This window comes from Loxodonta africana, chromosome Y (assembly GCF_030014295.1).
Source record: "Loxodonta africana isolate mLoxAfr1 chromosome Y, mLoxAfr1.hap2, whole genome shotgun sequence".
Taxonomy (NCBI): domain Eukaryota; kingdom Metazoa; phylum Chordata; class Mammalia; order Proboscidea; family Elephantidae; genus Loxodonta; species Loxodonta africana.
This window is the reverse complement of record NC_087370.1, coordinates 25,268,481-25,281,974: the sequence shown is the minus strand read 5'-3', so window position 1 is coordinate 25,281,974 and position 13,494 is coordinate 25,268,481. Positions and strand designations below refer to the sequence as shown.

The 13,494-nt window shown below is 47.3% G+C and overlaps 1 protein-coding gene across 3 annotated transcripts in view; it reads right to left on the bottom strand.

Moving 5' to 3' along the window:
• The window catches only part of LOC135229054 (dehydrogenase/reductase SDR family member on chromosome X-like), a 70,533-nt gene extending 57,239 nt beyond the window's left edge, over positions 1–13,294 (bottom strand). For 2 of the 3 annotated variants that reach the window (XR_010319863.1, XM_064278822.1), the window contains exons 1-2: positions 12,720–13,294; positions 5,970–6,177 (exon numbers count right to left, since the gene is read on the bottom strand). Coding sequence is in view for 2 of the 3 variants with exons in the window: in XM_064278822.1 (XP_064134892.1) it covers positions 5,970–6,177; positions 12,720–12,792 (281 nt within the window). In the remaining variant the exon portion in view is untranslated. The remainder of the gene's footprint in view (positions 1–5,969; positions 6,178–12,719) is intronic. The other variant, XM_064278821.1, reaches the window with a different exon arrangement.
• Positions 13,295–13,494: the final 200 nt, after the last annotated feature.

The following is a 13,494-nucleotide window of genomic DNA, read 5'->3' as shown; positions in this document are numbered from 1 at the left end:
TTGGCTACTAATCGAAAGGTCCGTGGTTCGAACCCACCAGCTGCTCCACGGGAGAGAGACGTGGTGGTCTGCTCCTGTAGAGATTACAGGCTTGGAAACGCTATGGGGCAGTTCTACCCTGTCCTATAGGGTTGCTAGGAGTCAGAATTGGCTCAGTGGTAACAGGTTTGGGTTTTTCTGTGGGTTCTGGTACCATGGAGAAAAGAGAACAAAAATTCTTTAAAACTGCTAGGTAGGGAAAAAGTCAATCTATTTCTCTATGGGAGGAAAAAATAAGTCCAAGAGTACAAGTAATTTCAGGCAGGGATCTCCCATGGATTTACAGACAAAGAAATATCCTCTGTGGAAACGGGAAAGAATGAAGGCAAATAAATAGGACAGGGTCCCTGTCAAGCTTTGAAAATAAAGCTGAGGACAGTCAAAGGCACTTGGCATTGAAAACAACCCAGGGATTGCTCCAAGGTTAACAGAGAGGCGGAGACCCAAAGAAAGGCTCAGTCTACAAACCGAGACAGACGCCAAAGAAACTCCTGAAGGGTGTACACAGCCCGTTTCTCAAAACAAGAGTTTTCAATACATTGTTTTTGTAATAAATGGTGGCAAGCGGTGAGACTAAAACCATAAAAATGTATTTTTGTTTTCACTGAGTAATAACTTATGGACATAACTACTTGAACACGAATTTGAAGCTACTCTAAAACAAGGGGTCCCGGGTGGTGCAAATGGGTAATGCGCTCAGCTGCTAAAAGGTTGGAGGTTCGAGTCCACCCAGAGGCACCTCGAAAGAAAGGCCTGGCAATCTGCTCCCAAAAAATAAGCCACTGAAAACCCAATGGAGCAAAGTTCTACTCTGGCACCAATGAGTTATCATGACTCGGAGTTGACTTGACAACAAGTAATTTTCGGAGTCCCCGGGTACTACAAACAGTTAATAAACTCAGCTGCTAAAACGTTGGAGGTTCGAGTACACCCAGAGGCACCTCAGAAGAAAGGCCTGGTGACTGACTTGTGAAAATTCAGCCACTGAAAGCCCCGTGGAGCACAGTCCTACCCTGACACACATGGGGTCACCATAAGTCGAGGTCAACTGGACGGCAACTGGTTCGGTTTAAAGGGAAACAAAAGTAGAGAGGCCTATTGTCATTGATGTTAGGTCCTGTCCAGTTGGTTCTGACTCATAGCGACCATGTGTACCACAGAACGAAACACTGCCCAGTCCAGTGCCATCCTCACAGTCGTTGTTATGCTTGAGCTCATTGTTGCAGCCACTGCGTCAATCCACCTCATTGAGGGTCTTCCTCTTTTCCGCTGACCCTGTACTCTACCAAGCATGATGTCCTTCTCCAGGGACTGATCCCTCCTGACAACATGTCCAAAGTATGTAAGACGCAGTCTCGCCATCCTTCCCTCTAAGGAGCGTTCTGGTTGTACTTCTTCCAAGACAGATTTCTTCGTTCTTTTCGGAGTCCGTGGTATATTCAATACTCTTCGCCAACACCGCAATTCAAAGGCGTCAACTCTTGTTTGGTCTTCCTTACTCATTGTCCAGCTTTCACATGCATATGATGCGATTGGAAATACCATGGCCTGGGTCAGGTCCACCTTAGTCTTCAGGGTGACATCTTTGCTCTTTAACACTTTGAAGAGGTCCTTTGCAGCAGATGTGCCCAATGCAATGCGTCTTTTGATTTCTTAACTGCTGCTTCCATGGCTGTTGATTGTGGGTCCAAGTAAAATGAAATCCTTGACAACTTCAGTTTTTTCTCCATTTATCATCATGTTGCTTATTGGTCCAGTTGTGAGGATTTTTGTTTTCTTTATGTTGAGGTGTAATCCATGCTGAAAGCTGTGGTCTTTGATCTTCATCAGTAGGTACTTCAAGTTCTTTTCACGTTCAGCAAACAACGTTGTGTCCTCTGCATAATGTAGATTGTTAATGAGTCTTCCTCCAATTCGGATACCCCATTTTTCTTCACATAGTCCAGCTTCTCAGATTATTTGCTCAGCATACAGATTGAATAAGTATGGTGAAAGGATACAACCCTGACGCACACCTTTCCTGACTTTCTCTATTCACCTGGAGGACAAGTCAGGAAAGGTATGTTCCAGGTGAACAGAGAACAATTGCTGTGTGTGGGATGACTGCTTGTAAGCTTTTAAGACCTCAGACCCTACACGTTGAAATAGGACGCAGAACAGAAGCACTAAACATGTTAGTCAGCCAGCTGACTGGGATGTCCCATGAAACCATGACCCTAAACCGCCAAACCAAGGAACCAAATCTCATGCGGTGTTTGGTTGTACATAAGCAGCCTTAGTAGCTCCTCTTTCTGTTGTTATTATAAGCAGCCTGAAGATTTGATCTGGGGCTGCTTTTGAGGACAGTCACTATTTAGTCTCCTGGAAGGAGAACAAAGATAGTTATAAAAAAGATGATAAATTTTTGTTTTTGTCAGTTACTGTCAAGTCGGCTCCAGCTCATGGTGGCTCCACGTACGACAGAATGAAAACGGTGCCCGGTCCTGCGCCATCTTCACGATCGTTGGTATGTTTGTGTCCATTGTTGAGACCATTGCATCAATCCATCTCATGTAGGGTTTCCCTCATTTTTGCTGACTCTCTACTTTACCAAGCATGATGTCCTTTTCTAGAGATTGGTCTTTCCTGACGGCATGTCCAAAGTAAGTGAGCTGAAGTCTCACCATCTTTACTTCTAAGAAGCATTCTGGTTGCATCTCTTCTAAGGCTGATTTGCTTGTTCTCCTGGCAGCCCATGGTGTATTCAATATTCTTCGGCAACACCACAGTTCCAAGGCATCAGTTTTCATTGACTTCCCATCCACCTCTGGGAGAAAGATATGGCAGACTGCTTCCACAAAGATTACAGCCTTGGAAGCCCTATGGGGCAGTTCTACTCTGTCCTATAGGGTCGCTATGAATCAGAATCGACTTGACACCAAGGGGTTTCCCACCCGTCGCAGCACACCAGGCTCAGGACCTTTGCTGTCGACAGGGCACGTGGGACACTGGGTTTTCCTCTGATACTATACAACCTTCCAAACATCAAGGCCAACCATTCAGACGTGGACTCTTCTTTCATTAAAGGACATCACACAGGTTGTAGCTTTTCTCATCTTACCTGCAATGACCAACAGGAAAATGCATTATATTAAAAAAAAAAAAAAAACTGTTGTCGCGGAGTTGATTCCAATTCATAGTGACTCTATAGGACAGAGCAGAACTGCCCCATAGGGTTTCCAAGGAACGGCTGGTGGATTCGAACTGCCCACTTTTTGGTTAGCAGCTAAGCCCTTAAGCACTGTGTCACCAGGGCTGTGTTGTATAGTGTAAAAAGAAAAAAAACAAAACCCGCTGCCATTGAATCTATTCCAAGTTATAGCGACTCTGTAGGACAGAGTAGAACTGCCCCGTAGGGTTTCCAAGGAGTGGCTGGTTGATTCCACGTGCCGACCTTTTGGTTAGCAGCCGTAGCTCTTCAGCACTACGCCACCAGGGTTTCTGTTGTAAAGCTCAGCAAAATATAAATAATTAAACTTACATAAATAATGAATAGCTTCCCTCCCCTGCCAAATAAAGATAACATTTTATAACTAAGCCGGCTGTTTCTTGCCAAGGCAGTTCCATTCATTACATAGGATTGTCAACAGATTCTGGCCACCCTTCCTTGGAAGCATTTTACCAGGCGAACGCTGGGGTGTAGCCTCGCCAGAGGAGACAAGCCCTGTTGTCGCCAGCGACCCGCTTGTATTTTGTGACACTTGACGATGTTGTGATTTATGCCTTTATGAGAACGGCGATTTTCAAAGCAAGTAAATCCATCCCGGTATTTAACATTCGTTGCTGGTGGGGCTTACATCAGGGAAAGCTCAGAAACATCTCTCTTATGGACAAAAGCAGTCTCTTCCCAGCCCAAGTGTTCTCAAACGTTACCCTGCGTCAGAGTCGCTTGGGTGACTTGTTCAAACACAGATGCTGGCCTGCACCTCCAGCGTTTTGATTCTCCGGGTCTGGGGTTGTTGTTGTGGTCAGCTGCTGTCCGGCTGCCCCGGTCAAGGCAGCCCCAGGCACAAGGCAACAAAACACTCCCTGGTCCTGTGCCATCTGTATGATCGGCTGCAGATTGGACCGCTGTGATCCATCGGGTTTTCACTGGCTCATTTGCAGCGGTAGACGGCCAGGCCTTTCTTCCTGGTCTGTCTTAGTCTAGAAGCTTTGCTGAAACCTGTCCACTAGCCTAGCAACCCACAAGCCCCCAATGACAGACGGGTGGTAGCTGTGCATGAGGCCCTCTGGCGGGGAATTGAACCCAGGTCCCTGTAGGGAAGGTGAGAATTCTACCACTGAACTGCCACTGGCCGTAGGGCTAAGTCAACAAGGAGACCAGTAACCCATATCTGCTCATATATATGGGCGACTCTTTAAACCTGGTGTTTAAATGAAATACATGGACTTCTCTTTAAACCTAATATTTTGAACCAAATATGTGGACTTCTCTTTACACCTAATGATAAAGCCACTTTATAAAAAAAAAAAAGAAAATTTACTTTGGCCAGGTGGTTTTGTAGAAATTTAAGGTTACCAAGATAATGACATAGTAACTTGCAATTTCTGCCTTTTTCGCAGTTGGACTCACGTGGCCAATCGCACGCACAATCCATTTGGGTAATTCCGCTCCCTTGGAGTTTTCAAGATCACACCACGTAGGCTTGTTTCTCTCACGTGCACAAGTGTCCGGGTAAATGCAAAAAGGCCTTGCTTCCTCCTACTGTGATCTCAGTCAACACGGATTTGCAGAGCGTCTGCCGTATGTAAGACACCAGGCGCCACGAGGAAGAGAACACCGAGAAAGACGTAGATGCTGGGCTCCTGGAAGCTGCTGTCATCGGTTGGCCAGTGTCTGCAGCGTGGGGAAGCAGGAGAATGTGTCACGTAATTTCACGTGTGCGGGACTGTCCGGTCTTCCATGACTGGCTGGTGAATTCTATGTGTTCGCCTGGCTGGGCTGCAGTGCCCACGTGTATGGACAGACACATGGAGCAGTCATGTGGAATTAAATCATTGACCTCAAATAAAGTACGTCATTGCATTGGGAAAATCAGCTACAGAAGACCTCTTTAAAGCGTTGAAGAGCAAAGATGTCACTCTGAGGACTAAAGTGAGCCTGACCCAAGCCACGGTGTTTTCAATCGCCTCATATGCATGCAAAAGCTAGACAATGAGTAACGAACTGAACTGTGAATTGTGGTGTTGGCAGAGAATACTATTCACACCATGGACTGCCAAGAGAATGAACAAATCTGTCTTGGAAGAAGTACAGCCAGAATGCTCCCTAGAAGCAAGGATGGCAGGACTTTGTCTCACATACTTTAGACATGTTGTCAGGAGGGATCAGTCCCTGGAGAAGGACATGATGCTTGGTAAAGTGGGGGGTCAGCGGAAAAGAGGAAGACCCTCAATGAGATGGACTGACACAGTGGCTGCAACAATGAGCTCAAGCATACAACTGTGAGGATGGCGCAGGACCAGGCAGTGTTTCGTTCTGTCGTGCACAGGGTCGCTATCCGTCTGAACACACTCGACAGCACCTAACAACAACGACAACATACAAACTCACAAACACCACCACAGACACACACTCACACACACACAAACTCAAACACCATCACAGACACTCACGCACACATACAAACTCAAACACTGTCACACACACATACAACTCAAACGGCATTGCACACACTCCAACATGCGAATAAACACCGTCACATGCACACTCACACACCCACACGACTCAGTCCACAACCCTGAGGTCCTCAGCCTTCATCCGACACCCAGCACCGTGCCCAGCCGCTCGGGGTGCCCAGCGAACATGGCAGGCAAGGTGAGTGAGCTCCCGTGGGCCATCTATCTTGCTGGCCGCTGCAACCACTGGGTCACGAGGGCCCCCTTACCTGCTCTGCAGGTCCTCCATGTTGAGCTCGCCGACGTAGTGTGTGGCCGAGGACACCGTGACCACCCTCGCGCAGCAGCCGGGGGACCCCGACTCTTTCAGCGTGTCCAGGAGCAGGTTGGTCAGCAGGAAGTGCCCCAGGTAATTCACGCCAAAGTGCTCCTCGAAGCCATCCCTGGTGGTCCGCTGCGGGACCATCATGACCCCAGCTGGGGGGGAGTTTCAGGAGAGTGAGGTTAGATGGGACAGTGGGCTCCAGGGCGCGGATCCGTCCCAGGGGCCAGGAGGGTGGGGTCTAGTCCTGGCCGGCATCTTGCCTCTCTGGGGCTCAGTTTCCCCCTGTGGACCTGGGGGTGCAGCTAAGAGATGGCCACGTCCCCTTCTTGCTCTGAGGCTCTGCCATCCTGTGCTTTGATTGCGTAAAATAACAGCAGCCGTGCCAAAGTGGCAGAACTCGCAGGCAGAGAGAAAATTCTAGATCACCAAAACGCGTCCCTCACAAAGTTCTTTCCACTGAGCCCCGACCTCACAGGTGACTTGTCCCAGAAACCTGCCTGCACATCTTGTCCTGTCTTTAGAGCAGGCCAGCTGGCTTCTCGCTGCTGCTGTTGACCCTGACTCATGGTGGCCCCGTGTGTGCAGAGCACAACTCCCCCCGAGGGTTTTCAACACTCTAACCGTTCGGAAACTGATCATCACGGCTTTATCCCGAGGCACCTATGGGTGGGTTCAAACTGGCAACCTTGTGGCTAACGATCAAGTGCTTAACCATTTGCCCTACTGCCAGCTTGACTGGATATATGCACACACATACATACACATGTATACATTAAAAAACACAAATGCACTGCCGTCGAAGTCAATTCCGACTCACAGGGACCCCACTGGGTTCCAGGGCTATAAATTTCTATGGAAGCAGGCTGCCACACCTTTCTCCCAAGGAGCCACTAGTGGTTTCGAATTGCCAACCTTTGGGTTAGCAGTCAGTCGCTTTAACCACTGGGCTACCAGGGCTCCAATGTGTATACGTATATATACGACCAAAAGGTCAGCAGTTTGAATCCACCAGGTGCTCCTTGGAAACCCTATGGGACAGTTCTACTCTGTCCTATAGGGTTGCTATGAGTTGAAATCGACTCTCGGGCAATGGGTGGTTTTATTGTTGTTGGTTAGCAGCCGAGCCCTTAACCACTAGGCCACCAGGGCTCCATATATATACAGATGTTTGTATCTGTGCAGTTGTCTACATTTGTGCGTGCGTGTGCGTGTGTACGTAAATGGATTTGTATACATATGTGTGCGAAAGTATGCATTTGTGTGGCGTGTGTACATATTTCTACACGTGTGTACGTACGTATGCATTTGTGTGGTGTGTATATATAAACGTATGTGTATATATACACATTCGTGTGCACACATGTACACGCGGGGGTCCCTAGGTGACGTGAATGATCTGCGCTCAACTGCTAGCCTAAAGGTTGGCGGTTCAAACCCACCCAGAGTCACTGCAGAAGGAAAGTCCTGACAGTCTGCTTCCATGAAGACCACAGCCAAGAATACCCTATGGGTCAGTTCTACTCTGTAACAGACGAGGTCGACATGAGTTGGAATCAATTCAATGGCCACCACCACGACCAACAATGTATATGTGTATATTTGTTTATGCGTGTGTAATGTGCGTGTCTGCATGTGTTTATGTGGACATGTATACATGTGTGTATCTGCACATGGTTCATCTCTGGGTTTGCATGTATGCAGGTATATGCATAATTTATGTTTTGTATGTATATGGGTATGGTATTTGTATTTGTGTATGGCATATGTATTTGGGTACATATACGGGTATGTGTACGGTGCATGTATTTGGATATGTATACAGGTATGTGTGAGAGCCCTGGTGGTGCAGTGGTTAAGAACTATAGCGACTTATAGCTGCTAACCAAAAGGTCAGCAGTTTGAATCCAGCAGCCACTCCTTGGAAAACCTATAGGCAGTTCTACTCTGTCCTACAGGGTTTCTATGAGTCAGAACCGACTCGACAGCACACCTAACAACAACAGTGGGTATGTGTACGGTACACGTATCTGGGAACTTATATGTAGATGTGTACGGTACACATATTTGAGTATCTATGCAGGTATTTGTACGGTATATGTATTTGTGTATTACTTGCATGCATACTTATAAAAACCAAACCCACTGCCGTCAAGTCAATTCCGACTTACAGCAACCCTATAGGACAGAGTAGAACTGCCCCATAGAGTTTCCAAGGAGCACCTGGTGGATTTGAACTGCCGACCTCTTGGTTAACAGCTGTAGTACTTAACCACTACGCCACCAGGGTTTCCATACTTACATACACATTTGCATTTTTATATCTGTGTCTAAACATCTACCTGCAAGAGATGAAGGCAAGGTCCCTGACTACAGAGTTCCCGGGATGGGCGTGTTGGTCTGTATTGTTAGTGTCCAAGAGGACAGTTAGGTGCCTGCAGAGTTTCCAAAATTATTTGCCCAGGGCTCCCAACCCCCACCCCCAAATCCAACTAACAAATTACAGAAAACCACCTGGGCACCAATCAATATCTGCATAGTTATTTGTACAAGAGCAGGTATTTACATATGCACGTGAACGTGTCTATGCATTCACGTGTGTTGATATTCATTAATTCACTTGCATACGTATTTACGTATGCTGGCACCTGTATATGTGTTTCCATATGCTTGCATTTGTGTATGGGAAACCCTGGTGGTATAGTGGTTAAGAGCTATGCTGGTTCGAATCCACCAGGCGCTCCTTGGAAACTCTATGGGGCAGTTCTGCTCTGTCCTGTAGGGTCACTATGAGTCAGAATCGACTTGACCGCAACAGGTTTTGCATCTGTGTATAACCTGTGTTTGTACATGTATTTGACGTGTGTGTGGTTGCGTTTGTACATTGTATGATTAACCTATGCTTGGGACTATGCGTGTGTCTAGATTTGCATATCTGTGCATGTATGTACGTGCATGTGTACACGTGTTTACATGTGTATTCATTTTATATGCATATATTCTGTGTCTGTATTGCATTTCTATGTGCAATTGTATTTATCATGTGAACCTATACGTGCTTCTGTATACAACTGTGTTTATATACATGTATGTATACATGTTTGTATATGTTTCTACATGCAGTTATATTTATATGTGTGTATGTATATGTATTTGTATATGTTGTCGTTTGTGTGGTTAGCTGGCATCGAGTCGGCTCCGGCTCATAGCGCCCTTATGTATAACAGAAGGGAACGATACTCTTTTTCACACGTAGGGGTCTCCCGAGTCCTCCATGCCAACTGGTGAATGAATAAATGGATGAAGAAGTAGACTAGAAACTAGGTCAGGATGTTCCTGGCCAGGCAGCTCAGGGTTAGCTGTGATTTTTTTTTTTTGTAGGTTGCTGTCATTGGTGGGTGCCATCAAGCTGACTGCGACCCATGGCGACCCCACGTGGCAGAGTAGAACTGCCCCAGAGGGTGTCCTAGGCTGTAATCTTTACAGGAGCAGATTGCCAGGACTTGTCTCCCATGGAGCCACTGGGTGAGTTCAAACCGCCAACTTTTAGGTTAGCAGCTGAGTACTTAACCGTTGTGCCACAAGGGCTCCTTATCCCCAAGCATATTGTGTTGTTGTTGTGTGCTGTCGAGTCCATTTTAACTCATATGACAGAGGAGAACTGCCCCATAGGGTGCCCCAGGCTGTAGTCTTTATGGGAGCAAATCGCCAGGTCTCTCTCCTGCGGAGCTGCTGGGTGGGTTCGAACTGCCAACCTTTTAGTTAGCAGCTGAGTGCTTAACCACTGTTCCACCAGGGTTCTTTAAAATGTGGGTAACATGAGACAATACCAGGAGACTTTCTGTTATTTGATTCAAAGCGGCATTCTCATACATGGTTTCATTTTCTTTAGCAAAATGCACGGGAACAATGAAGAGAAGACGTTCAGGAATTGGGGTAACGCAGCTTGAAAAGCGTGAAAGCGAGGTGAATAGTTTAGTAATGGATTTCATAGCAGGATTATTACGGGTTTCATAGCCATGTTGTTGTTGGGTACTGTCATTCTGACTCACAGCGACCTCATGGGGCAGAGCAGAACTGCCCCATGGGGGTTTCTAGGCTGTCATCTTTTTGGGAACAGACTGCCACATCTTTCTCCCCCAGAGCCGCTGGTGGATTTGAACCGCCGAGCTTTCAGTGAGCAGTCGAGCACTTAACCGCTGCGCTGCAAGGGTTCCAATTTTAGTAACTCTTTATCTTCTGAGGAAATCCGCCCACTAGAATTAGGAGACGTCCCGCCAGGATAAGCCATAAATCCTGTGTGGTTATTAACGACCCATCAATTCTCAGGAGCGGAGAAGGGAAACAAGGGAAATGGAATTTTGACAGGAATCCGCTATAAATACTGAGCCAGCTCTCCAGGAGGTCGACTGTCGATTTCCCTTGTGTTCCATGAATCACTGGCTTTGCTCCTGATCTTTTCACAATGGCCAGGAAAAGGCAGACTGTTTCTATTTTTTTAAATCACGCTAGCAAATGCAAAAACATTTCAGGTCTGAAATAACGCTTCCAAAGCCTTGAGAGCTCTGTAATTATACAAAGAAAAGCAGAAAGTCTAAGAGCTTCTGATGGTCCTTGGAGGTTGCCCATGAGGACTGAAGCCTGGGCTGTTTTCGTAGGATCTGGGGGTGGAAGAAGGGAGTCCTGGGCAGATACCTTTGGAAACTCTACAGGCATGTACTGTCCTCTTGGACACTGATACACGCTGACACATCCATCCTGAGGAATCCTGGAGTCAGGAAGCTTGTTTGCACCTCTAGACTTTGTTGTTGTTGCTGTTGGCTGGCACCGAGTCAGCTTCGCCTCATGGCTACCCCGTGCACAACAAACACAACGAAACAACCGCCCTGTCCTGTGCTGTCTTCATGATCGGTTGTGGATGGGACCATGGTGGTCCATAGACTTTTCACTGGTTTCAACAGAGCTTCCAGACTAAGAAGGACCAGAAGAAAGGCCTGATAACCTACTTCCAAACATCAGCCAGCAAAAACCCCATGGATCACAATGGTCCGATCCCGTTGTGCATGGGGTCGCCATGGGTCGGGGGTCGACTCCTTGGCAGCTAATGACGACATCAATACAACGAATGACCAACCACTCAACAGCAGTCAAAGCGAAACACTCAAGCCAACTATGTGAAGGAGGAAAGAGAAATTCATCAATGGATCGAAGCAGGGTATTCCTGAAGGTCCGTGGGAATCTTGCTTTCCTGAAACACTTCTGTCATAAATTGTGTCCCCCAAAAATATGTGTATCCATTTGGCTAGATCATGATTCCCAGTATTGTGTGATTGTCCACCATTCTGTCACCTGATGGGATTTTCTATCTGTTGTAAAATCCTATCCATACGATGTTAATGAGATGGGATTAGCGGCAGTTATATTAATGAAGCAGGACTCAATCTACAAGATTGGATTGTGTCTTGAGCCAATCTCTTCTGAGATATGAAAGGGAGAAGCAAGCAGAGAGACATGGGGACCTCATATCACCAAGAAACAAGAGCCAGGAGAAGAGCCAGTCCTTTGGACCTGGGGTCCCTGCGCTAAGAAGCTCCTCAACCAGGGAAGACTGATGACAAGGACCTTCCCCCAGAGCCAACAGAGAGAGAAAGCCTTCCCCTGGAGCTGGTGCCCTGAATTTGGACTTGTAGCCTTCTAGACTCTGAGAGAACAAACTTCTCTTTGTTAAAGCCATCCACTTGTGGTATTTCTGTTGTAGCAGCACTAGGTGACTGAGACACCATCCACTGTGGTATTTCTGTTACAGCAGCACTAGGTGACTGAGACACCATCCCCTGTGGTATTTCTGTCATAGCAGCACTAGGTGACTGAGACGCCATCCACTGTGGTATTTCTGTTACAGCAGCACTAGGTGACTGAGACACCATCCACTGTGGTATTTCTGTTACAGCAGCACTAGGTGACTGAGACATCATCCACTGTGGTATTTCTGTCATAGCAGCACTAGGTGACTGAGACACCATCCACTTGTGGTATTTCTGTTGTAGCAGCACTAGGTGACTGAGACACCATCCACTGTGGTATTTCTGTTATAGCAGCACTAGGTGACTAAGACACCATCCACTGTGGTATTTCTGTCATAGCAGCACTAGGTGACTGAGACACCATCCACTGTGGCATTTCTGTTACAGCAGCACTAGGTGACTGAGACACCATCCACTGTGGTATTTCTGTTACAGCAGCACTAGGTGACTGAGACACCATCCACTGTGGTATTTCTGTTATAGCAGCACTAGGTGACTAAGACACCATCCACTGTGGTATTTCTGTCATAGCAGCACTAGGTGACTAAGACACCATCCAGTGTGGTATTTCTGTTATAGCAGCACGAGACGACCAAGGCAACTTCTTTCACTTGAACTTGAGAGTTTAAGTTTGTGTCAGAGTAGGGCCGGGTTACCCAATGAGCCACGAGCCCAACAGTACACACAGGCCCAGTTGTGCCTTCCCACCAATCTGCAGCGCACAATTTCACCTGTCCCTCACCACGTCAAAGGTGTGGTGAAACCTGTGTGAAACTGCTCACCACAGATGAGCAAGTACCTGACTCAACACAAGCCGGTGTGTACCGTGCCTACTGGTTAGTCTGCCCCTGGTCAGAGTTGACCCCAGCTTGAGGGATTTTTCCAGAACTCACCGTTGTTGACCAGGACGTGGAGAGGAATGTTCTTTGCCTTGAACTGCCGTACAAAGTGCCGGATGGAGCTCATGGAAGCCAGGTCACAGTACAAGAATTCCACTGGAAAGGGACAAACAGGCCTGGTTATCGTCCAAGCAAAGCCTGTACTTCAGATGCTAAGACCACTTCTTAACAGGTCACCTTCTAGTCTAGCTAGAAAGCAGCACTGGATTAGAAAAGTGAGAAAGCAGCAATGTGGGAGACACACCCCACGCTGACCCCCAGTGAGTCACATCTTGCAGGGTCCCCTCCACTTGACTTGCTTGAAGTGACTTCCTTCTCACTGTATTGTGGTTGTTGTTGTTGGGTGCCGTTGAGTCAATTCCAACTCATGGCGGCCCCATGTGACAGAGGAGAACTGCCCCATAAGGTTTCCTAAGCTGTGATCTTTACGGGAACAGATCGCCAGGTCTTCCTCCCCAAGAGCTGTATTACCCACTGCCACCAAGTCTGTTGTGACTCATAGAGGCCCTATAGGACAGAGTAGAACTGCCCCGTATGGTTTCCAAGGAGCAGCTAGGGGATCTGAACTGCCAACCTTTTGGTTAGCAGCCTATCTCTTAATCTCTGTGGCGCCAGAGCTCCTCACCTAGGGGCTGTAAAATGAGCAGCAAAATGTCCCCAGCCCCCAGCATGGTGCCTACGCCATACCTGCTGAGGTGAGAGCCCCTGAAGCCCCTTCTACCTCCACGATTCGTCACCAAAAACCCCCTTTAGTGACAGTCACCAAAAA